Source organism: Cibotium barometz, chromosome 23, assembly GCF_041138505.1.
Source record: "Cibotium barometz isolate CiBa-2024 chromosome 23, ASM4113850v1, whole genome shotgun sequence".
In the NCBI taxonomy this organism is placed as follows: domain Eukaryota; kingdom Viridiplantae; phylum Streptophyta; class Polypodiopsida; order Cyatheales; family Cibotiaceae; genus Cibotium; species Cibotium barometz.
Window position 1 is genome coordinate 25,723,886 of NC_141068.1, and position 22,986 is coordinate 25,746,871.

Below are 22,986 nucleotides of genomic sequence, written 5' to 3' on the forward strand. Positions count from 1 at the left end.
TATATGGTTTAAAGCAAGCTCCACGAGCTTGGTATGAAAAGATACATGCATATTTGACTGCACAAGGTTTTCAGAATAGTCCAACAGAAAGCACTTTGTATGCTAAACGTGTGGATGATGTACATCTAATCATTGCTCTATATGTTGATGACATGCTGCTCAAAGGACCAAATGAGAGTCATATTGCTGATTTTAAGGCTGATTTGAATGCTTCTTTTGAGATGTCAGATTTGGGGCATTTGCATTATTATTTGGGGATACAATTTAAGCAGTGTGATGGAGGTATTGCTTTGTGTTAGACAAAGTATATTGAGACATTGTTGCGGAGATTTGGCTTTGAAGACTGCAAGCCTATTGCTACTCGAATGGAGACAGGTTTGAAGTTGAGTCTTCATGATGCTGGAGATCACTTTGATGTCACACTCTATCAGACAGCTGTTGGTTGCCTCATTTATGTATGCATTACGAGGCCGGACATTCAGTTTGCAGTCTCACAGGTGAGCAGGTTTATGCATAGCCCAAGGTCTTAGCATTGGAAGGCAGTTAAATGCATCTTTCGCTACTTGAGTGGCACCATACATCTTGGGTTGTTTTATCCCAAGGGGGGATCGTTGCCGCCAGATTTGCATGCTTTTTTGGACTCAGATTGGGCTGGTTGCTATGACACAAGAGTGTCCACAAAGTGGTTTTTGTTTCATGCTCGGTAGCTCATGCATATCTTGGTTGAGCAAGAAGTAACCTACTGTGGCCACTTCTAGTTGTGAAGTTGAGTACAGGGTAGCTTTCACAGCTACGGTTGAGTGTGTGTGGCTCAGACGGCTTATGGTTGACTTGGGTGTTGGACAGGAGTCTGCCACCTCTATCTTCACTGACAGTCAGAGCGCATTGGCAGTTGTGCGAGAAACCCAGTTTTTCATGCTCGCACAAAGCACATTGAGGTGCATTATCACTATGTCAGGGAGAGACTCTCAACAGGAGAGATCAGCTTGGCCTATGTGCCAACACAGGACAACCTCGCCGATCTTTTCACAAAGGCGCTTCCTCGTGAGAAGTTCGAAGCTTTCCGCAAAGCTTTGGGCTTGATCCCCTTTGTGGATTGATCTACTTCGGACATGGCACTCCCCTATACATGAGTGCCAGCTCTCGTTCACACCATCACTCCCAGGGGGGATTTGTTGCGATATATATATAGGCAGTGATGTGTGTGAACACACTTAGGACCGCCGGGGCACTTTTTCCCTCTTTAGGAGGCTTTTCCCCCCGGCTTGTATATACGCCCATCATTCTAGGGCTAACTTATCTTTTGTACATTGACACAATCTAATACTTGGTGTTGTGTGCATTCTTGCTTCTTCTTCTCCAAGCTTTGTGTGCTTTCCTGCAACCCTAATTCCAACACTTATATGATATATGCTCGGCTACTATTTTGCCACACGGTGTTCTAGGAGAGGCTAAAAAATCTCTAATAAGAAAAGGCATACTACACACATGAGTAGAAATTATTTAATACAAAAGGACCTACTTACAACGTTGCGGCTTACTAGATCTACAACCCGGCATCCGTGGATCAATGCGGTGGTCCATTTTTTGGAAATCTAGCTTTATGTTATGCATGAGTGTTTATTTTCTTTATAGTGTTTTTTTTTTGATGTGAGAGTTGGTTACTGAACTTGTAATGCGAGTAGGGTAGATTCGAACCCACGGCCTATCAAGGCGGGCGCTACTGCTTAGCTGAGGAGGCAAGCTATCATATGTAAGAAGGCCTTGGTCTCCTCCATAAGCCGGAAGAGAGCGAGAGAGTGTGCTTGTAGGGCCTATTGCAACATCAGCAAAGTACGCAGTGGCCACGTCATTGAGCAACTACAGGACGAGGTGACAGGTGGCGGCAGAGTCACTGCCAGCAACGATACACGTGATGTGCAGATGTCTTGATGCCTTTGAGTGCTTAAGGTACTCAGGCCTTTTATTCTCGCATGTAGATTGCTTCGAATTTGGAAACAAACAACAGGCAGGAATCAGGATCTTCATCGTCAACATCAGAAGAAGCAGCAGCAGCTATGCCTGCGGCCACTAGGGTTTCAGGGCTTATCACCTCCGCAGTGATCAACATCGCCCTTGAGGTCCTCTTCTTCGCGCTCTACTCTGTGTTCAGAAAACAGCCCTCCAATGCCAACATCTACTTCTCCCGCCATGTCCTCAGCGACGAGAAGAATAGAAAGGGCAGCGGCCGCTTCGCCCTCGAGAATTACCTTCCTTCTGCTGGTTGGGTCAAGAAAGCATGGCTGCTCTCAGATGAAGAGATCGTGGCAAATACCGGCCTTGATACCCTAGTTTTTCTCAGGATTTTTGTCTTCTGGTAAGTGGCTTCCATTCCAAAAAAAAAAAACTGTGATTTCTTCTTTCAAAAAAAATATTTAATTTCTTCTTACTATGGACATGCTCGATGTAGAGACTTGAATAAAAAAATATTCAAAATGCGTCCCTCCTTGGTTCATCGACTTGTGAAAACCTTAGATGAGATTATCTGGTCACATTTAACAATGATCCAACGATAAATAACTTTAAAAATATTTGCAGTCCTTAAAAATTGGTCCAACCTCATCATAAAATGCCAGCTTAGTTATATTTTTTTGGAGACATGACCTCTGGAACTAGCGCGTGCTTCCTGGAGGCCTCAATTATTCACTTAATTAACCACACAATGCAAAAATGATTAGATGCAAGATTTTGTGCAACACTAGGGGCTGAAGATGGGCTGTCATGTGCATGCCACATGGACATGGCTGAGACACCAGGCTAAGCACAGTTTGGCAGCAGAAACAGAGCCACATGTGTGAAAGTGCCTGGTTTATCAGTCATGGCAGTTGTCCAAACTGGCTGACTGGATATTCAGGCCAACAGCATGTTTGAAGGCTATATAAGGCTGAGCAGTGTTATTGTATTTGGGGTTAGGTCATAGATAGAGTCACCTTTTTGGGGTAGGCCAAAGGCCACAGATCTTGTATAGTCTTTTGTACTATATAATATACTGAAAATACAGCTGTCTCTCTCTCTCCTCTCTCTGTCTTTGTTGGTGTTTTGCATCAATGTTCCTATTCAATTGTTAAGGGCCGAAAGACGATACACAAATTGAGGAGATTACTGGCTGGCAGTTGCAAGTTGCTTTTCTTGCCTTCTATCGCACAGTACAGGCAGGCAGCTGGTTTTCTCCTCCTCGTGCTCTCAAGATTGGCCGTACAGCAGCGAGCTGTTCTTTTGCTCTCTCTCGCATGGAACAGACCATACAGCAGCGCTGTTCTGTCTTCTTATCTTGCCCTTAAACTGGCCGACAGTAGGTTCTCTTAACTGGTTGCTCCAGTGGTGGCGGTACAGAAGCACTATTTCTTCTCTATCTACTGGTCGACATAAAACAGGCCGTACAGCTAGAGAGTTATTTTTCTCTCCTCGCCTATAGCTCAGACCGGCAGCAGCAGTTTCTGAGTTACTCTCTCATCCTCAAAACTGGTGGTACTCCAGTGGGCTGCTGTGGGGCAGATTTGGGGTTGTTTATGGCTGTGTCTGGGACTGTTATGGACTGTTTTCACGGAGCAGATCTGGTTTGATTTGATGGCTCGAAGCTCTTAGACTTGTGAAGAGGGTTCATATAGAGTCTTTGTGGAAAGCTGTGGTTATTCCATTGGCCAAAGATGAGAATAGATGTCTTACCAATATGTCTAGGCATGCTAGATTTACCAAAAAGTGAAGGTTTCACATTTGAAGTAGGAGAGCCTTTGTCTATTTCTAAGGGACCTTTTTAGGACATCAGTATGGACTTCCTAGTCCCTCTTCTAGCAGCTATGGGAACTAGGAATACACAGTGTTTGACCATTGTTGACCGGTTTAGTAAGTTTTGCATGCTCAATCCGTGCAAGCAGTAGACGGCCACAATAGAAGATTGCTCTCTTGATTATTCGACTTCGGTATCTAGTTTGTGGTTTACTACGGACAAGTACTTCAGACAAAGATCCCAAGTCTACTTCCCATTTTTGGAGGGCATTGTTTGATAATTTTGGGACTAAGTTGTGGTTGTCTACTGCATTTCATCCAAAGATAGATGGTTAGACAGAAATTACAATTAGCTGGCCTTTGATGTTCTCAAATTGTATTGCCATGAGAAGCAGTCAAAATGGCAATAGTATCTTCCTTTGGTGCAAACAATCCTTAATGACACTCATTTATCTATAATTGGTCGGACTCCATATGAGGGAGCATTTGGTCGTCGTTTTTGGTCACTTCTTACGAGGATGGTGTCGCCATCATTGGAGGCCAACAAGACCACATAAACTCTCAGAGATTATTGAGTCCATGAAGGAGTGCCTAACTAAAGCACAAGAAGCATACACTAGGCAAGCCAACAAGTCTAGACTATAAGGAGGGAGATTTTGTATTTCTCTTAATCATGAAGCAACGGTTACAACAAGTGGCCAAGCGTTGTCCTAAGCTCTCTTTCCGAAGCTGTGGGCCATTCCCCATTGTAAAGAAGCTCAATGATGTCTTCATGAAGTTGATTTTGCTAGATAATTGGATTATGCATGATGTCTTCCACGTCTCATGGTTAAAGCCATATGTTGGATATAACTTGGTTGAACACAATGCTAATCAATACACTTAAATACACTAAGATTTGATGGACACTTGCTCAAATACAAGAAGTAAATTGCTGAATTGACAAGAGACACACAATGAGCCGGAACGGCTGACCCCTCCCTCAAATAAAGTATATTGATCTTGGGAGAATCAAGTAGATAGTGTCATGGGCATTTCAGACGAGATTTTCATACCAATGCATATGAATACAATATTGCAAACAAGTGGTTATCGATGTAGACTTGCAATCCACACTACCCTCTCAAGTGTCCATGTTCCCTACCATCTGCTCTCTATTGTTTCACCAACACATGGTAGCAACAATCTGCAAGAGAGCAGGTAGGACAAGAGAACACTACACAGGGTATGTGATCTTGTAATCCGGTTCCTCTGTCCTGCTACTTGCTTCCATATTTAAGCATTAAAGCTTACCAATTGCAAGTAGAGTCGATGACAGCGGAAGTCTTCGCGATGGAAGTCCTTGGAGTGAAGAGATCTTCGATTTGTCGCATTTCTTCGTGACAAAAGTCTTCAAGAGGATGAAGGGAACCTTGGGAAAGCTTCCCCTATGGTTCAACTTGAGAAAGGAGGGCTGAAATTAGGGTTTTCAGCAAAAAGACCAGAAATTACAGCAATAAAGAGAGCCTTTTTTGCTGAATTTCAGTCATTGGGAGTGTGTAGGAGAGTGATTAGCATCCGGAAACACTCTTGGAAGCTTAAAGGGGAAGAGATGCTTCTCCTCTGACTGGCCGCTCTGTGAGGAGAAGGCTATCTCATACAAGGGGAGGGGGGGCGGGGGGAAACAACCACACAGGTGGTCTACAATGCCAAATGGGGTCACCGCCTCTATCTATAAGAAAAGGGCCAGGCCTCCAAAGTCTGAAGAAGGCTTTCCCCCACTTCCGCATGCGGTCAGAACCTCGTTGTAGTTTCCCCCCACTGACTGCAGAGGGTGTGAATAATATCAAGCCATATGCTCCTGATGGTCTCAGCCGGCGGAGTGTCGGTATCCTCGATGGCCTCGCTGCATCGCCAAATGTGCCAGGCTGTGATGCTATTGCAAATCTTCCATCTCTGGCATGAGCTTGGCCGCCGGTCACTTGTAAGAGGGGCTGTGACTGGTACTGCTGCAATACGGTGGTGAGAGACCTGAAGGGCTAGCCCTCCCCCATCCTCCTTATAAGCCCTGATTGCTCTAGCCTATGTGGCCCAAGCGACAGTGCTCCAAGTGATGATCCGGGTCGATGTCTTGTCCATAGCGAAGATATGGAGAATCTGCTGCTAGATCTGCTGAGCCTTTGGGTAATCCCAAAGGCAATGTCACTGAAACTCCTGGTAGTGGCCGCACCACGGACAAGCCGCTGACCGACCTCCCATTGCTAGCCAAGTACTGACCGCCAAACTCTTGTGTGCCATCAACTAGAGAAAGAGTATGATCTTTCTAGGCCGAAAGCTGTCCCAAAGCCTCTTCTAGAAATCTGAAAGGAAGCGCTGTGAAAGGCCCTGTGATTGCCAATGTGCTGCTGTCGGTGTGCCATCTATCTCAGGCATCTGGATCCTGTGGCCTAGCCGTGCAGTATATGTAAAGAAGGGGACGTCCAGAGTCGCCTCCTGATCCACCAGAGCATGCCAATTCCACTCTCTCGGGTCCCACTGCAGCCGCGTGAGAGGTCGGCACTTCCAATCCATAGCTACCACAGTCTCTCCCTAGCCACCTTGGCTAGTGTTGGATCTATGTATCATTCCCGTGCCCGAAAACCGATCACCCTCACTCTCTGCAAAGTGCAGCCTTTGAAATCCTCCAAAGGAAGCTTTAATCTCTATAGTTTGCCCTAGGATCCAACAGAAAAAGTGAGTAGAACACTCTCCCCATCTGCTCCGTGGACCGCCACAAGGATATCGTGTCTGGTAAACACTCCTATCCACACTAGGGGGGGTTGGGCAACAGGCATCAGCCACTCCTGAGGGATAGCCGAGTCAATGTAAATGCTGAGCCTATCTCGACCCTGGATCCCTGTCAGGCCTCTCTCTTGCTCCTCCAGGGTTAACTGCCTGTGTGCTATCCAATCTCCAAGAGACCTGACTAGTCCCGTGCTCAAGGCTCCCCAAGATATCACCGGATAGAGTCACCACTCTTCCATGATCCCATGAGTTTAGATAGTGAGAGATCAGAGTCACCAACTTCTCTCACTAGATGGAGTCACCAACTCCTCTCACTCGACAGAGTCACCAACTCTTCCGTGGGTTCAGATCTATGAAGGAATTCATTCACAATTGGCGTAGACACAGTCCCCTGCCAACGAGATGCTAGATCACATGACCCTTGGCGTAGACGGAAGTCCCCAGCCAGCAAGGCGTCATGTCCATTCTACTACATGCACTCCATGTTGGTACTTAGAACATACACTTTGGAGGAAAGGTGGGCTCAAGTGTAGAACATAAGATGAGAATGAATCACCGGCATAAATAACTTGGTTCTCCATAAACATGTCTACGACGACAGATAGTTTTACAAGCATTTTGGCCAATGAAAGAAATCCATAGAAAAATCCTTGATCCATGAGGGGTCCACGAATTCCATAAGTTCAACGTATCCCAAATATAGGGAAACCAATAGCATAGTGTATCCCGAGAAACAGGGAACAAGTAGTCGTAGTGTGATAGAAGCGTCACCAACATCCAGTAAATCCTCATTGCTGATAAATGACTCCGTATCGCATAGAATACTGAAATCATAAACTAGTTTAGTGGCTTTGTGGCCAAAGAAGATAGGTATCAGAATTGCTCAAAGTTTCTATCCTGCAACACATAGCAATAGACAGAGGTTTCTTCTTGCACAAACATGCAAGAGTGAACATATATTTATTTCTTGCGTGTACAAAGCCAAAAATACTTAGCTGATAAAAAGGAAACTGGCAAAAATACACTGTTGAAGTGTAAGCAAAATTAGCATCCTTGTACAAATTTTATGCTTTGATGTGAGGCCGAGATGTACTAATTTAAAGTTCTGAAGAAGCTTCAGCATCGTCATAATGCGTGATCTTTGGATTGGGGGCAAAAGACTGTCATTTGACCTTCGGCTCCGCAATCAGTACATGTAGGCTGCCACCCACACAGTTTCACAGTAGCTCGAGGCTTTGTTCGACATGTCACTCCTTTCTCAAACTCAAGAGATGCTGGGGTGAGGATCTCCAGGCTTCTGCTGCTCGTTAGGGGATGTCACAATAGACATGCGAGGTTTCTTCTTCTCATAGCATGACTGCTCATCTAAATCCTCCGGTGTGCGTTTTTGGTATTGCTGAGGAGATTTTAGGATGAGAAGACTACCGTTTGGCTGTAGTAGCTGAATGTCGCCCTCTTCCCAGAGATATTGAAACGCCAAGTTTGCAGAATCCACAGCATACATTTGTGCTAGATCTCCAAAAATGTCCATAACTGACCGATCTTGAGCTACCTTTCTAGACAAAAGTTTCTCAACATAGGGGTAGTGCCGATATCTGCTTAGCAAAGCCTCTCATGCAGCCAATGGTCCAAGAAGCTTGTCCAGTTGCTCTGAATAAAACTGTTTCTGGGCATCTAGACTCTTCTAGAACTCTACAGTCATTTTCTCGAACAATGTTTTAATGTCATACCCCAAAAGTGCCGTCCTGTCCATAGAGAAGAATTCTCCGAGTCTCTCCCAAGAATCTTTACTCTTTCCCGATCAGTATGGGAAAGCCTATGCTCTGATACCGCTGTCACAAATGGCGAAGACTCGGAACAAGAGACAGGAACACCTCTAGCCTTCAAACAGAAAACACACAGCAAAAGATGGCACAAGAACTATAAATAGACATACACTGAGCCAGAACGGCCGGCCCCTGTAGGTATCGCTTTTAATAAGATAGAAGCTTTTCTTTTACAGAGATATCCAAGGTGCAGGTGAAAACACCGGATATTTTCCACAATATTTCGGCAAAGCAACTCAAGTCCAAGACCGGCAGAGAGCTTCCAACATGCCCAAAGACAGTCCAGAAACAGACCTCAAAGCTGCATTCCAACCCGGTTGGGATTCACACGTGTGGGCTGGTACCGTCCCTGTACGGCTGTATGGACAGACCCCGTCAGTGGTTGTGCCCGTCTTGTCGGTGTAGAGAGAAGAAAGAGAGTATGCTATACTGCCTGCAGCTCCTTTGTATGGCCTGCGCAAAGAGGAAGCTCGTGGTATGGCTGCCATACTCTGTAGGCCAGAGAGAACAGATCCCGACCGCTCTGTTTGCAGCGTACGGCCAGCGTAGAAGAAGAGGGAGAAAGCTCACGACTGTACGGCTGCTTTTCTGGAGGCGGCAGCTGTACGGATAATTCAGCACACTAGAGAGAGAGAGTTTGTTTGCTTGCTGAAGTTGTAAGCGCATGCCCAAAAGAGAGAGTGCCAGCCCCTTTTCAATGAATCCGTCCGGCTATATTTGCAGCGCTTTTCCCCTTTTTGCCATAAGTGGCTTTGCTCCCAAAAATAGCTACTTTTAAGCTTTTCCCCAAACTTGCTCCCCAAGCTTGGAGCTAGGCGCCTTCTTTTGTCCACATATACCTGTCCAATAATAATATGTCCAACCCTTTGTTAATAGTGTGTGAAAACACTGACTCATCTCTTTAATGATGAAAAACCCCATGCTACTTTTGCCGAGATGCCATCTTTCAGGCCAAAACCTTGCCAATTAATGTTGTTGCTTTCTTTTGTGGAAAGATCCCCGTTCACACCTTGGTTCCACCCAGTGTGTAAAACATTGGTCCAGATGGGTGAAGGGACCAAATGGTGACATCAGGCACGAGCTACGTTGGTCAGTCTCTGAGCCATAGAGGGCCGTCGAGAGTCAGTCCTCTTAACCCACTTGGAGAATTCATCAGGTAAAGCATGTAGAAGTCAGCCTTAGCATTATGTGATGCATTAGCAGGCATTTAGATGCATTAGGTTTTCCCTTTGGGCCAGTCCACAAGAGGCAATAGGCAAGCCATAGGGGACCAAAGGCAGCCAGTCGGCAGCCTGTAGTAGGTACCCCATCTGGAGTCGGCCAGCACTAGGTGCCTTAGGGCACCAATCGGTCAGCATGGCAGAGGCTTGTGGGGTAGCCAAAACGAATCGTAGCATTTAATGTTGTTAAAACAATAGTCGTAGCATAAAATACTATTTTCAGCATTTAATGCTGAATTTTGGCATTCCGACGTACTGTCTTCCTCGTCCTTGCGTTGGGCATGCATATCGCTTGTTTACTCGAGCATTGTACAACATTCTCCAAAGAATAATATAAGAAAATACTCCTGCTTACACAAGGGGGTCCTTCGGTGGGTATTTGGGACCCAAAGATGAAAGATCTCCGGGATGAGCTTGCTATTTGCGGCAAGAATATCTCTACTCAAGACATGGCTAGTTGGCTTCTCTCCAAGCTTCCGGAGAGGTTTGATGCTTATTTTCAGTCGCTTGTTTCTTCTCCTCGGGCTGTTGCAGTCACTTAGGAGGAAGTGCTTCCCGCCATTATGCAGATTGAGTCTCGCTTTGAGGAGTGGATCGGCACCTTTGGTGGTTCTGATGGAGCTTTGGCTGCTTGAGATAAAGGGAACAGTCGACAGAAGAAAGGGAAAGAGGGTTTCGACAAGAGCTCCAAGGACAACGACAAAGACAGAGACAAATCTTCTAAAAACAAGGACGTAGAGTATCACCACTGTGGCAAGAAGGGTCATGAACAGCCCCAATGTTACAAGAAGAAGCGGGATGAAGGAAAGGACTCTACCTCTACAGCGGTGTCCCAGACCAAGAAAGATGATGGTATTCTTCTATTAGACGATACTTCTCGTACACAGGCACTTGTGGCTTCTCAGGTGCCAGGTCTTAGATTGTAGATAGTGGTGCTACTGCTCACATGACACCTCATTTGGTTTGGTTCGAGGACTTTACTACCAGGACATGCACTATCACGTTGGGTGATTCTTCTTCCATGCCAGTTCATGGACGTGGCACCATTCCCATCTTTCACTCCTCCGATGACAAGAGGTACTTCTCTAATGTTCTTTATATTTCGGATTTAGCATATAACCTTTTGTTGGGGAGTGCCCTTACAGCTCAGGGTGTGGAGGTGATCTTCTCTCGACAGTCAATTATTATTCATGATAAGAACACTGGTAACATCTTGGCTTACGAAGTCTAGGATAGTGGCTTATACAAATTGACTGCTTTGATCTCTCATGGTTCTTCTTCAGCTCTTTGGCATGGATGCGTTGGTCGAGGGTTTACCGACCATCAAGGCTCGAGCTTCTGTTTGTTTCTCTTGCTTACAAGGAAAGCAATACTGAGCCGCCTTTCCGCAAGAGGTGACACACGTATCTTTGACATCACTTGCTCTTGTTCATGCATACTTGTGTGGTTCGATGAGTACCGCATCTTTGAGTAAGGTGTTGTACGTGCTTGTGATGGTGGATGACTTCTCCAAATATATATGGGTTTTCTTCTTAAAGACCAAGGATGAGGTCTTTCAACACTTTTGTGATTGGAAGACTGAGGTGGAGAAATTGATCGGTTCTTCAGTCAAGGCTCTCAGCACTGACAGAGGGGGTGAGTTTTCATCCTAGTAGTTTCTGTAATATTGCAAGGATTTGGGCATTTGGAGACAACTAACCACAGGATACTCTCCATCACACAATGGAGTTGCAGAGAGGAAGAATTGGACTATCATGGAGATGTCTCGTGCTATGCTTGAGCACTCCTCTTTACTACACCGTTTCTAGGTTGAGGGAGCTTCTACTGCTTTCTATATTCAAAACAGGTCTCCTACAATTGCTCTTCCAAATAAAACTCCATATGAGGCTTTCCATGGTGAGAAGCCCTTTGTTGTTCATTTGCGGGTATTTGGTTGTTTGGCGTATGTACATGTGCCCAAGGAGCATCACTCTAAGTTGGACTTGAAATCTTAGTATTTGACTTTTCTTGGATATAGTTTTGTGTCCAAATCATATCGGCTTTATGATCAGTAGGCCGGCAAAGTTGTTGTGCTAGGTGGGATGTGGTGTTCGATGAGACTCCTGCATCAGAGGGGGGTGGTGAGCTTCCTCTTCCTCTTCCTCCTCCCCCTGCTTCTGTTACACCTTCAGCTGTGGATTCTCATTCTCATTCGAATGATATTTGTTGACTTTTTATGGCCCTTGATTGTGGGCATGCCACCCTTATTTTTCACCTTTTTTTTGGGTTTTTTCCAGGTCGGGTTCCTGATGACCAATCAGCCAGCTCCTATTGGCCAACCCCATACCTATATATACGTGGGCTGGCCTCTCCCATTCTCATGTTCATTATTGTTGTTGTGTGGTTCTTGTGTTGACACGCTTGCCTCCTTTTGTATCCTTCACTTGTGAGCCTACAAGCTCTCTTGCTCGGGATTGTATTCATTGTAGTATATTCAGCTTTTTGGCTTCATCTCTCTCTCTCTCTCTCTCTCTCTCTCATACGGACACCCAGAGAGGAGAGGATCTGCCGACTATGCCACACAGAGGTTGAGACGGTGGAGCATTACATATGCCGTTGCCCAGTATACTATGAGATCCGCGGGAGGTTTCACTGTCTATTTTGTGAGGGATTCGGTCCACTCTCCAGGATCATTGACTTCGAGAACCAGTGTTGCCTGGGCCTCTTCCTGCTTGAGCTCCGTAGACACAGGGACACCTTCTTGAGACACAGGCCCCAGCCACCCCTCCCCCTCCCTCGGTAGCCACCCCCTCCCTCGGTAGCCAACCATCACCAGTTTCTTCCGGACCCAGGAGGTGGAGGACATTGACATAGTGGATCTTGTGGACCCTCCACGAGCTGCTCGGGGCCTATCTCGCCCGAGAGGAGTTACCTTGGACCGAGCCTCTGCACTCTAGCGCGCCCGACGCCCTCGACCCTCCCGTTGGCCACGATCACCTCATCAGCTCCAGATCCAGGACATGCTCCACCGCCATCAAGCTACCTACCTTTCCACGTGATATAGCTGAGGGAGACCTCTCGGCCATACTCGTCAGTCCCATGCTTGACATTTTGGAGAGTGGTATACCATCTACTCGGAGCTGATGTTGCTCCCATGTTTTTGTGTTCTTAGTATTCCATGATGAGTTTCCATGGACTGTTTTGTATCACCCCAGTGAGATAGCTATATTTATGTTTACTTTTTGTTTTATTTTCCATTCCATGATGAGATATGCCATGGACATTATTGTATCACTTTGGTCTCATAGGCCGATCGGGTCTTTAGTAGACTCTCTCTCTCTCTCTCTCTCTCTCTCTCTCTCTCTCTTGCACTCTTAGTTCAGCACATTCTAGTGCTCCCTTTGCTTTCGCTTTGTGCACACTCTATTAGCACTGAGGTGCAGTGTCACACACTGGCTAATTAGTGCTATACTTGTATAGAAGTAGTACCCCTTTTTAGGAATGCCGTGACCCCATGGTGAGCCCTAGTCCAAGGACATGTCAGGCATGAGCTACATAGGCATTAGGTGTCTTGTGTCTGTCACTTAACCCACTTGTAGAACAGTCAAACATATTAGTCATTGTATGCATATACAAGCTTTTAGGAACATGCTTAGCAAAGGGATAAAGGCTCTAGGCCAGCCCTTGAGGGGGCCAGCCTATGAGCCTTTGGCTTGTGGGTTACCATAGGCCACTCTAGAGATGGCATACAAAGGGCTAATAGCCAGTCGACAGCACTACAAGAGCCTTGCATAGTGATCGACCAGTACTAGCAGCAGTCTGCCAGTAGCAATGAGCACACGTGTGGAAAAAGAACATCATTTAATGCTGAAAATCTGTAGTCGTGAGCATTTTTATCTTACTGACAACAGCTTCTATCAACCGACTAGCAGCATAGACTCATACATACTCAGCCCTTAGCCCATTGCATGCATCCGTCAATCCTGATGCTCATGGACATCCTTATCCTTATCAGCAGATATATGGGCATGATAAGAGGCAGAATATGGTCCGATTTGAGACATCTTGGTAGCCCAAACAATGCCCAAAAATTCCTAGGACATAGCCCAATGCTTGGGGCACAAATTGGACACATTATTAACACAAAATATGACTTTTTGGACAAAGTTTTGTGGGCTAAAAAGGTTAAATCGACTCAGTTATGAATTTCTATGTTTTTCCTATAAATAGGATCATTAGGCATTCGTTAGAATTATCATTCAAAGATCAAGAGGATCCATTTGTCAGAGTTTGCAAGGCAGCAAGGACACAATGGTGGATCATCAGGAGCTTCTCTTGTTCGATTGCAAGTAGAGGGTTGCAAGGATCGTTGGTATGGATCATGAAGCTGCAAATCAACAAGATCATTTGCACGAAGTTGTGAATCAACAAGATCATTGTATAAATGCATGTTTTGGCAATATACAGTAGATTATGTCTATCTCTCCATCTCTTCTGTCTTTGCTAAACATTTAATGTTAATCATCTTTGCTTAGCGTTAATCAAGAACTCGCTTCCCAATGCATGTCATATTGGTATTAGAGCTTAGGTTGTCCTAGGGCAGTCCTTAGCTTGCGTTTCCTACAGGCTGAATTAGGGTTTTCGTTTTAGGGTTTGCAAGCCAAAATTAGGGTTTTTATATTTTGCCTAGCAGTAGTGTTTACAGTCCTTGATTCAGTGTGTAAAGTGGAAAAACAAAATTAGGGTTTCTACTTGTAGGGTTTTAGTCCATTTCCGTATGCATCAATCTTAGCCTAGGTCTAATGTAGGTAGGAAAAAACTTCTTTCTGATACTCACTCCACCAAAACCTCACCTCGATGGAGAGCAATGATGCTGCTTGGAAAGAAGAATTACAGCGTGAGTTTGAGACTATGCAAAGTCGTTGGAGGTGGGAAGATGAAAACGATACAAAAGGAAACAAGGACAATATAGAAAAGAACGCTAAGCCCAAGTATGAACAAGTCATGGTTGAGTATAGACAACAACTCATAGAAGAGGACCATCGGCAATGCGAAAAAGAAGGACATCATGTAAAGCTTCACGAACGGGTGTATCAAGACCAGCTTCTGTATGAGCAAAGTTGGACATAGCTTAGGGAAACTGTCACCAGCCTGGACCAGTATAAAAGGGGTATGGTGGACTCCAGGATGTCTAAATATTTGGAAAGTACATTGGGAATGGGGGATTATCCTAGAATACAAAGAACCGCACTCCTAAAATTTAGGAGAGTTGCTATTTTTGGCCCAACTCCGATGTAAATTCTGTTCGTGTCATTACATCTGGAATTGAGCAGATACCAAGGCTTGGCAAAGTGCCTATGACAGAATGTCTACTAGTTGGGATATTTTTAGAGGTAAAGATTATGGGAGAACCCCTCTCTTAGATTGGGACATGTGGCAAGAAAGTGGATGAAAGTGAGACAAGTGGCCTCACACTTGTCACTCCAGCTATTGTGTGGCTCTCCACTTGTCATCAAAGCCTTCTCTTTCCATTTTCACTCATGGGAGGCCCAAATCTATAAATTGGAGCCCTCTCTCTTCATTAATAGAGGCTCTCTTGCTGCACACTAGCCTCTACCACCGTTATAGGCTGCCCTAATGATGGCTACTCTCTTTCTCTCTCTTGAAGACTGCCCACGAAGAATACCGGCTGTGTTGGGGGCTGTTTTTGAGGCTTCCATTGCGAAGAAATACTGAAGGCAAGGATATTTAATCATTTAATATGATTTCTAGCCATTGTACTTGTTGTACCAGTCCTTGTACTCGTTGTACCAACCCTTGTACTTGCTGTACCAGCCACTGTACTGGTTGTACAAGCAATAGACAGCTTGGTCTAAGGATTTATGAATTCACAAAATTTATCTTGGAAGTATGGAGTTTGCTTTATGTGCACACGTTTAGCACTCTTTCCATATGGATATTGTGGATTATATTATCAAGCTTACAGGCAAGCTATATGGAGATATATCTCAGGATATCTTAATGATATGGTGACGAGATATTTCTTTTGGCTTCATGACCAACCTGGCAAAGAAAAGCTAAGTATACTTTAAGTTTGCAAAGTTGGTGCTTTGGCTATTTACTATGAAGTGCTTTTGATGTTCACTAATCCTTGTATATGCAAGGAGAAAGGTGTTATTGGTTGCCTTGAGATGGTTTCAAGAAACATTGTTTATGGCTCCCTTTATTGGGATGGATTATATCTATGGAGATTTCTTTCTTGGATGAGATTTATATAGATATTGGGCTTCACAAGCAATTTCTATGGACGAATCTGTCCGAGTTTATAGAGAAGAAATCTTTGGATATCTCATGGATATGATGCTTTTATGGATAAAGTCCACCTCTACTCCAAGGGGTGTGGTTAGCATGGAGTATGTGGTAAGAGTTATGGTGCGACGCACTAGTTTCTTGTGCATGGCACTTATTTAAGTCTCTTAGCACCTGGTTGGTGAGTTTCATTGGCATATTATTATCTCATTGATATTGGTGATTGAGACACAATTGGCTCTTGTGCTTGTGTCTAGCATATCTTCCATGGGATTCTCGTCCATTTATTTTGGGACATGATTTTGATATTGGTATTATGGGGACTTATTTAGTCTCACCCATTTCTTTGGGACATGGATTCTTCAGTTATATTAGATTTTTGAGACTGTCTCGTCTCGCCTACTTGATGGGACATGATTATATCTTGAATATATGGCTTCAAGCTTAAAATTGCGGACAACTTTTAAGAAGCTGGGGAGGATGTCACTAGCCTGGACATTTCCCAGTATGAAAGGGGTCTGGTGGACTCCAGGATGTCTAAATATTTGGAAAGTACAATCTTTGGGAATGAGGGATTATCCTAGAATACAAAGGACCGCACTCCTAAAATTTAGGAGAGTTGCTATTTTTGGCCTAATTCCGATGGAAATTCTGTTCGCGTCATTACATTTGGAATTGAGGAGATACCAAGAGTTGGCAAAGTGCCTATGACAGAATGTCTACTAGTTGGGATATTTTTAGAGGTAAAGATTATGGGAGAATCCATCTCTTAGATTGGGACATGTGGCAAGAAAGTGGATCAAAGTGAGACAAGTGGCCTCACACTAGTCAGAAAGTGGATGAAAGTGAGACAAGTGGCCTCAGACTTGTCACTTCAGCTATTGTGTGGCTCTCCACTTGTCATCATAGCCTTCTCTTTCCATTTTCACGCATGGGAGCTCCAAATCTATAAATTGGAGCCCTCTCTCTTCATTAATAGAGACTCTCTTGCTACACACTAGCCTCTACCACCGTTACAGGCTGCCCTAATGATGGCTACTCTCTTTCTCTCTCTCTTGAAGGGTACCCATGAGTACCAGTCACTGTATTGGCTGTACAAGCCCTTGTACTTGCTGTACTTATTGGTTGTACCAACCCTTGTGCCGGCTGTACCAGCCACTGTACCTATTGTACCAGCTGAATGGAGAGCTGAACCTGTTGTACCAGCTCTATTGCATGAAGACCTGTGGGTTTTGGGGAAGAAATAGAACCCACACGGAGGTATATGGATTATATTGTTGGCTCGGCATTTCTACAGCTTGTGTCCCGGCTTGGTAGGCCTCGTGTTGAGATGTGCTATGGCATTTGTATAAGGATAATCCGCCGGCATCTCCCGTGGGGAGAGTAAGGCCCTCAAAGCTTGTACATGATATTATTCTCCTTGGGCAATAAAATACTCCAAGGGGGGGGGGGGGGGGGGGGGGGGGATCGGCCTATTCCGGCCGCTATGTGGTGTTACATGTGCAAGCTCCATTTTTAGCATTTGTGGATGTTTTGTCCAGCTTTTATGTTTTATGCAAAGTGATGATGAATATGTGTTAAGGCTGTGGCCATGTTTAAGTGTTTTAATATGCATTGATGGTATCAACAAATGTGTCAAAGGCCCTAGTCCCTGTTAGAAGTCATCTCCTGTCTATATTCATACACCAGGGCCTCTGTTGTGGGTGTGCCCGCCCTGTATAAGGTGTTTTATCATTTTTCCACACTCCCCGTATTTTTTCCCTATTTTTTTCCATTTTTCCTAGTGGTGGGGAGGGTTGCCAGAGGATGCCAGGAGCACTCCAGTGCTGGCCGACTGCATGTTTATCAGTGGGCTGCTGGCCGACTGGATTTCCTCAGTCGTGGGCATTCATCTGCTGGCCGACTGCATTTATGCAGTCGTGGGACCTTTTTCAGCAGTCGTGGGCACTTTATCTGCTGGCCGACTGCCCTCTCAGGGATGTATATATAGGCCCCTTGCCCCCACCACTTTCTCATTCAGTTTTCTCGGGATCTTGTGTATAGAGAAGACTTTACACACCTATCTCTCTGTGTTTCTTGTGCTGTTTATTTTCTGCAGTCTACTTGCTCTTGTCTACCCAAGTTTGGTTATCATTTCCGCTGCATATTCTGACATGGTATCAGAGCCCTAGGCTCTAGACAGATCTTGGGCGTTTTTCAGAGCAAGAGGGGGAGCGTTAGGCTGCTGATTGGTGGACTGTTTTGGGCTGAACGGGAAGAGAAGGTGCAAGAGGAAGGCGGGCCAAGGTGCTGGACAGCCACTTGCAGGTTTACAAATTTTTTTTCCCCACCCACCCACCCTTTCAGGTTACTCTCCGCGATGGCAGATTTACTAGAGATGGCTGAGAAGCACGTGAAGATTCCAACTCTCCCCACGTTCCCAGTGGATCGTTAGTTGGACGGGTCCAATTACGGCATCTGGAAGGTCATGATGGAGTCGGTTCTGGAGTCATATGAGATTGCTGATTTTATTATCATTGGGGTGCCACGGCCGGAAGCTGAGGAAGGGGAGTTATTATCGACGAGGAAGGACCGAGAGGCACAGGCACACATGTGGGATCGTGTCAATGCCAGGGTCCAGTCGTTTATTTTCCTCAATTGCACACCACAAGTGATCAATCATGTGAAGCACATGACGCTGGCGAGAGGCATATGGGAGCACTTGGCTTCTTTGTATAACAGGGTGTCACCCATGAAACGGATCTCCTTGGAAGTGCAGATGCGGGTTATGAACCCTGCAAAGTCTTCGACGATGCGGGAACACATTAACAAGCTGCAGGCCCTTCAGCAGGAAGTCCTTCAAGCTGGGAAAGAGATATCATCCGAAGATATGGCCATCACGTTACTTTCCCACTTGCCTGGTCAGTATTCCGCTTTCTATTCCTCGTTGATCACGAGTGGCAAGCTCAGCACCATTACTTGGGAGGAGCTTGTGCCAATGGTCTTGGACCAGGAGGAACGTTTCACGAACCCTCCTCACGGCGGAGGTTCGGAGGCCTTAACTGGCCAACGGTCGAAAGGCCGTAATACCAACAAGGACAAAGGGAAGGCTTCACCGGAGAAGTCTTCCGAGAAAAAGCCTGATCCAGAACGAGAGAAGCTGAAGGCCGAAAGATCGTGTAATGATTGTGGCGAGAAAGGCCACTACTGGAGGAAGTGCCCTAAGCGGACAGGGAAGAGTGCTGATTCCTCAGCCTCAGCTGCGAAGACTCTGGCATTTGTGCACTTGGAGATGGTGGACTCCGATGATTCATCATCTTCGAGCGAGGAGGCAGTTGGCTTCACCACAAAGGATACCCGGGAATGGATTCTCGACAGTGGTGCTTCCAGGCACATGACTCCATCCCGTGACTTCTTTCTGGATCTGAAACGGTTGTCAGGTCGTATCTTTATTGGCGATAACTCCACTATTCCGATACATAGTGAGGGCCGGACGGAGATTATTCCCGACGGCAAGGGGGGCAAGCATGCTTCCCGTGTTCTTTATGTCCCTGCTCTGGGTTTTCATCTTCTGTCAGTGCATGAGGTATGCAAGACTGGCTTTCGGGTGGAATTTGAGGAGCATTCAGTTGCTCTTAGGGACCGTGAGACAGGCAAAGTTGTTTGGGAAGGCGGTGTGGAGAATGGCATCTACAAGCTCTCTGCACTCTCCTCATTGACAGGCTCTCAGGTTGGAGATTTGTGGCACTTTCGTTTTGGCCACTTAAATGTGGATGCTTTGCGGCGCGCCTTTCGGGACCAGATGGTGGTTGGCTTGCCAGATGTTGGTAGTAGGCAAGGACGCTGCAGTTCTTGCATACGTGGTAAGCAGCACAGGGAATCCTTTCCGAAGCAGGCTTCCAGGCGGGCTTCGAAACCATTGGAGTTGATTCACACTGACTTGTGTGGACCACAGCAGATAACATCCTTGGGAGGATCTCTCTACTTCATGCTGCTTGTTGATGATTGTACCAGATTCACGTGGGTCTACTTTCTTTCCCAGAAGGACCAGGCACGTGATGGTGGAGAAAGAGTCTGGATATCAGGTTAAGACTCTCAGGGCTGATAAAGGAGGTGAATTCTCCGCGACTGTATTTTTCAGGTTTTGTGCAGATCATGGCATCAAAAGGGAATTTGCCAATAACGGATCGCCTTCGGAGAATGGAGTTGTTGAACGTAAGAACAGGACTGTGGTGGAGATGGCGAGGACCATGCTGGAGCATCGTGATCTTCCTCGTCCACTTTGGGGTGAGGTTGTGGCAACGGCTGTCCATACCATTAACCGCTCTCCGACGACTTCTGTACCCCATATGACTCCATTTGAGGCATATTTTGGCAGGAAACCCGATGTCTCGCACTTCCGTGTCTTTGGGAGTGACGCGTATGTACATATTCCGAAGAAGCAGAGGGGGAAGCTTGACTCCAAGTCCCGCAAGCTGGTATTTGTGGGGTATAACTCTCTTTCCAAGGGATACAGATTGTATGATCCAGAGAGGAATGAGATTGTTGTCAGCCGGGATGTGGTCTTTGACGAGCATGTTCCAGCATCCACTGTCGAGGATCCGCCACTTCTTGGAGATCCAGAGGAGCCTGATGATGATTCCCAGTCTTTTATTCCAGTTGATCCACCTCAGTCATCACAGGAGGTTGAGCCCGCAGCTGGAGTTGAGCCCCCGCGACCACAGGAGGCTCCACGATCTGTTCGAGTACCTAGGTGGTTGTTAGACACCCTTCGGGAGTCAGGTGTCACGGAGCTACCCTCCGAGTGGACCACAGAGGACAGCCCTCGAAGATCACATCGAGTCCGAGATAAAAGCAACACGGCGGAGCTTCTTCAGGTGAACTATGCCTTGATTTCTCGTATCATGCGGGACAAAGAGCCCACTTCCGTAAAGGAAGCCCTTTCACAGGATACTTGGAGGAAAGCCATGCAGGTGGAACTTGATGCCATCGAGAAGAACAACACTTGGGAGTTGGTTCCGAGGTCGTCAAAGCGGTCAGTCATTGGTGTCAAATGGGTCTTTAAGACCAAATACGCGTCTGATGGGTCGGTGGACAAACACAAAGCCAGGCTTGTGGCTAAAGGTTATGCTCAGCGGCCAGGCATCGACTACGAGGATACCTTTGCACCGACAGCGCGGATGACCACGATTCGGACCGTTCTTGCCCTTGCTTCTTCTGAGAGGTGGCCCGTGTATCAGATGGATGTGAAATCTGCGTTCCTTAATGGCGTTGCAGGAGGAGGTGTACGTTGAGCAGCCTCCCGGCTTTATTGTTCCAGGATCGGAAGGGATGGTTTACAGGTTACGTAAGGCCTTGTATGGTCTTAAGCAGGCTCCCAGGGCTTGGAATCAGAAGATTGATTCCTTCTTTATTCGGACTGGATTTCAGAGATCGGTTGCAGATCCGAACCTGTATCTCTTTCTGGAACGCGGCATGGTCACACTGATCATCCTTTATGTGGATGATCTCATTCTCACCGGCGGTCATGTGGAGCACATTGGAGTGACGAAGGCTGCCTTGTCAAAGGAGTTTGAGATGACCGACTTAGGCTTGCTCCACTTCTTCTTGGGATTGGAGATCTGGCAGACCCAGAGGGGGTTTTTCGTCTCTCAGCAGCGGTATGTTCATGAGTTACTTGAGGCCTTCGGGATGGAGAACTGCAAGCCTATTACTTCGTCGATGGACCCGAACACAAAGTTAACCGTTACAGATCCTTGTGAGCCAGTTGATGCCTTGCAGTACCGGAAGTTGGTTGGTTCATTGATCTGGTTGGTGAACACCAGATTGGACTTGAGCTTCTCCGTGGGGCTGTTGAGCTCTTTTATGCAGACGCCATTGAAGTCTCATTGGGACGCAGGATTGCGGATCTTGCGGTATCTGCAAAGTACGAAGGATCTGGGACTCTTTTACACAGGAGGGAATGGAGTCAAGCTCCAAGGTTGGAGTGACTCAGATTGGGGAGGAGATCCAGACACGAGGAGATCTACTTCAGGATACAGTTTTACCCTCGGCTCAGGAGCAATTTCTTGGAGCAGCAAGAGGTAGCCAACTATTGCCCTTTCTTCGACAGAGGCAGAGTATCGGGCTGCTTGTGGTGCTGCTTGTGAGGTTGTATGGCTGCGGAGGCTGCTAGGCGAGATCGGGTTTCCACAGAGGGAGCCCACAGTCATCCAGTGCGATAACCAAAGTTGTATAGCTATTGCTCGGAACCCGGTTTTCCATGCCCGGACAAAGCATATAGAGATACAGTATCACTTTGTACGTGAGAAGATCTTGGGTGGTGATATCTTGCTACTTTATTGTTCGACGGAGGACAATGCGGCGGACCTCTTCACGAAGTCTCTACCTCAGGCTACGCTCAGGCGGCACTCCAGCTCCCTTGGGTTGGTTTCACAGCCAGGAGCTGAGAGGGGGTGTTAGAAGTCATCTCCTGTCTATATTCATACACCAGGGCCTCTGTTGTGGGTGTGCCCGCCCTGTATAAGGTGTTTTATCATTTTTCCACACTCCCCGTATTTTTTCCCTATTTTTTCCCATTTTTCCTAGTGGTGGGGAGGGTTGCCAGAGGATGCCAGGAGCACTCCAGTGCTGGCCGACTGCATGTTTATTAGTCGTGGGCTACTGGGCTGCTGGCCGACTGGATTTCCTCAGTCGTGGGCCGACTGCATTTATGCAGTCGTGGGACCTTTTTCAGCAGTCGTGGGCACTTTATCTGCTGGCCGACTGCCCTCTCAGGGAGGTATATATAGGCCCCTTGCCCCCACCACTTTCTCATTCAGTTTTCTCGGGATCTTGTGTATAGAGAAGAGTTTACACACCTATCTCTCTGTGTTTCTTGTGCTGTTTATTTTCTGCAGTCTACTTGCTCTTGTCTACCCAAGTTTGGTTATCATTTTTGCTGCATATTCTGACAGTCCCTTGGGCGCTGCCGCGAGTTATAGAAACATGGGCACATTTCATGGCAGCATCATCAAAGACCAAGGATGAAATGTTTGGCATAAAAAAACCAAACGCTAACTTAGAAAGAACCCTACTTACGAATGACCAGTTTATCCTATCACAAGCCTTTTCATGATCAAGTTGCAACATAACACACTTTTGGT

General features: G+C 46.2%; 1 protein-coding gene across 2 annotated transcripts in view; it reads left to right on the forward strand.

Annotated features, from left to right (window-relative positions):
* Nucleotides 1–1,659: 1,659 nt before the first annotated feature.
* LOC147625787 (hyperosmolality-gated Ca2+ permeable channel 2.3-like) overlaps nucleotides 1,660–22,986 on the forward strand; it is a 106,135-nt gene continuing 84,808 nt past the window's right edge. For both annotated transcript variants that reach the window (XM_086817355.1, XM_086817356.1), the window contains exon 1: nucleotides 1,660–2,356. In XM_086817355.1, coding sequence (XP_086673481.1) covers nucleotides 2,058–2,356 — 299 coding nt within the window. In that variant the 5' untranslated portion in view covers nucleotides 1,660–2,057. The remainder of the gene's footprint in view (nucleotides 2,357–22,986) is intronic.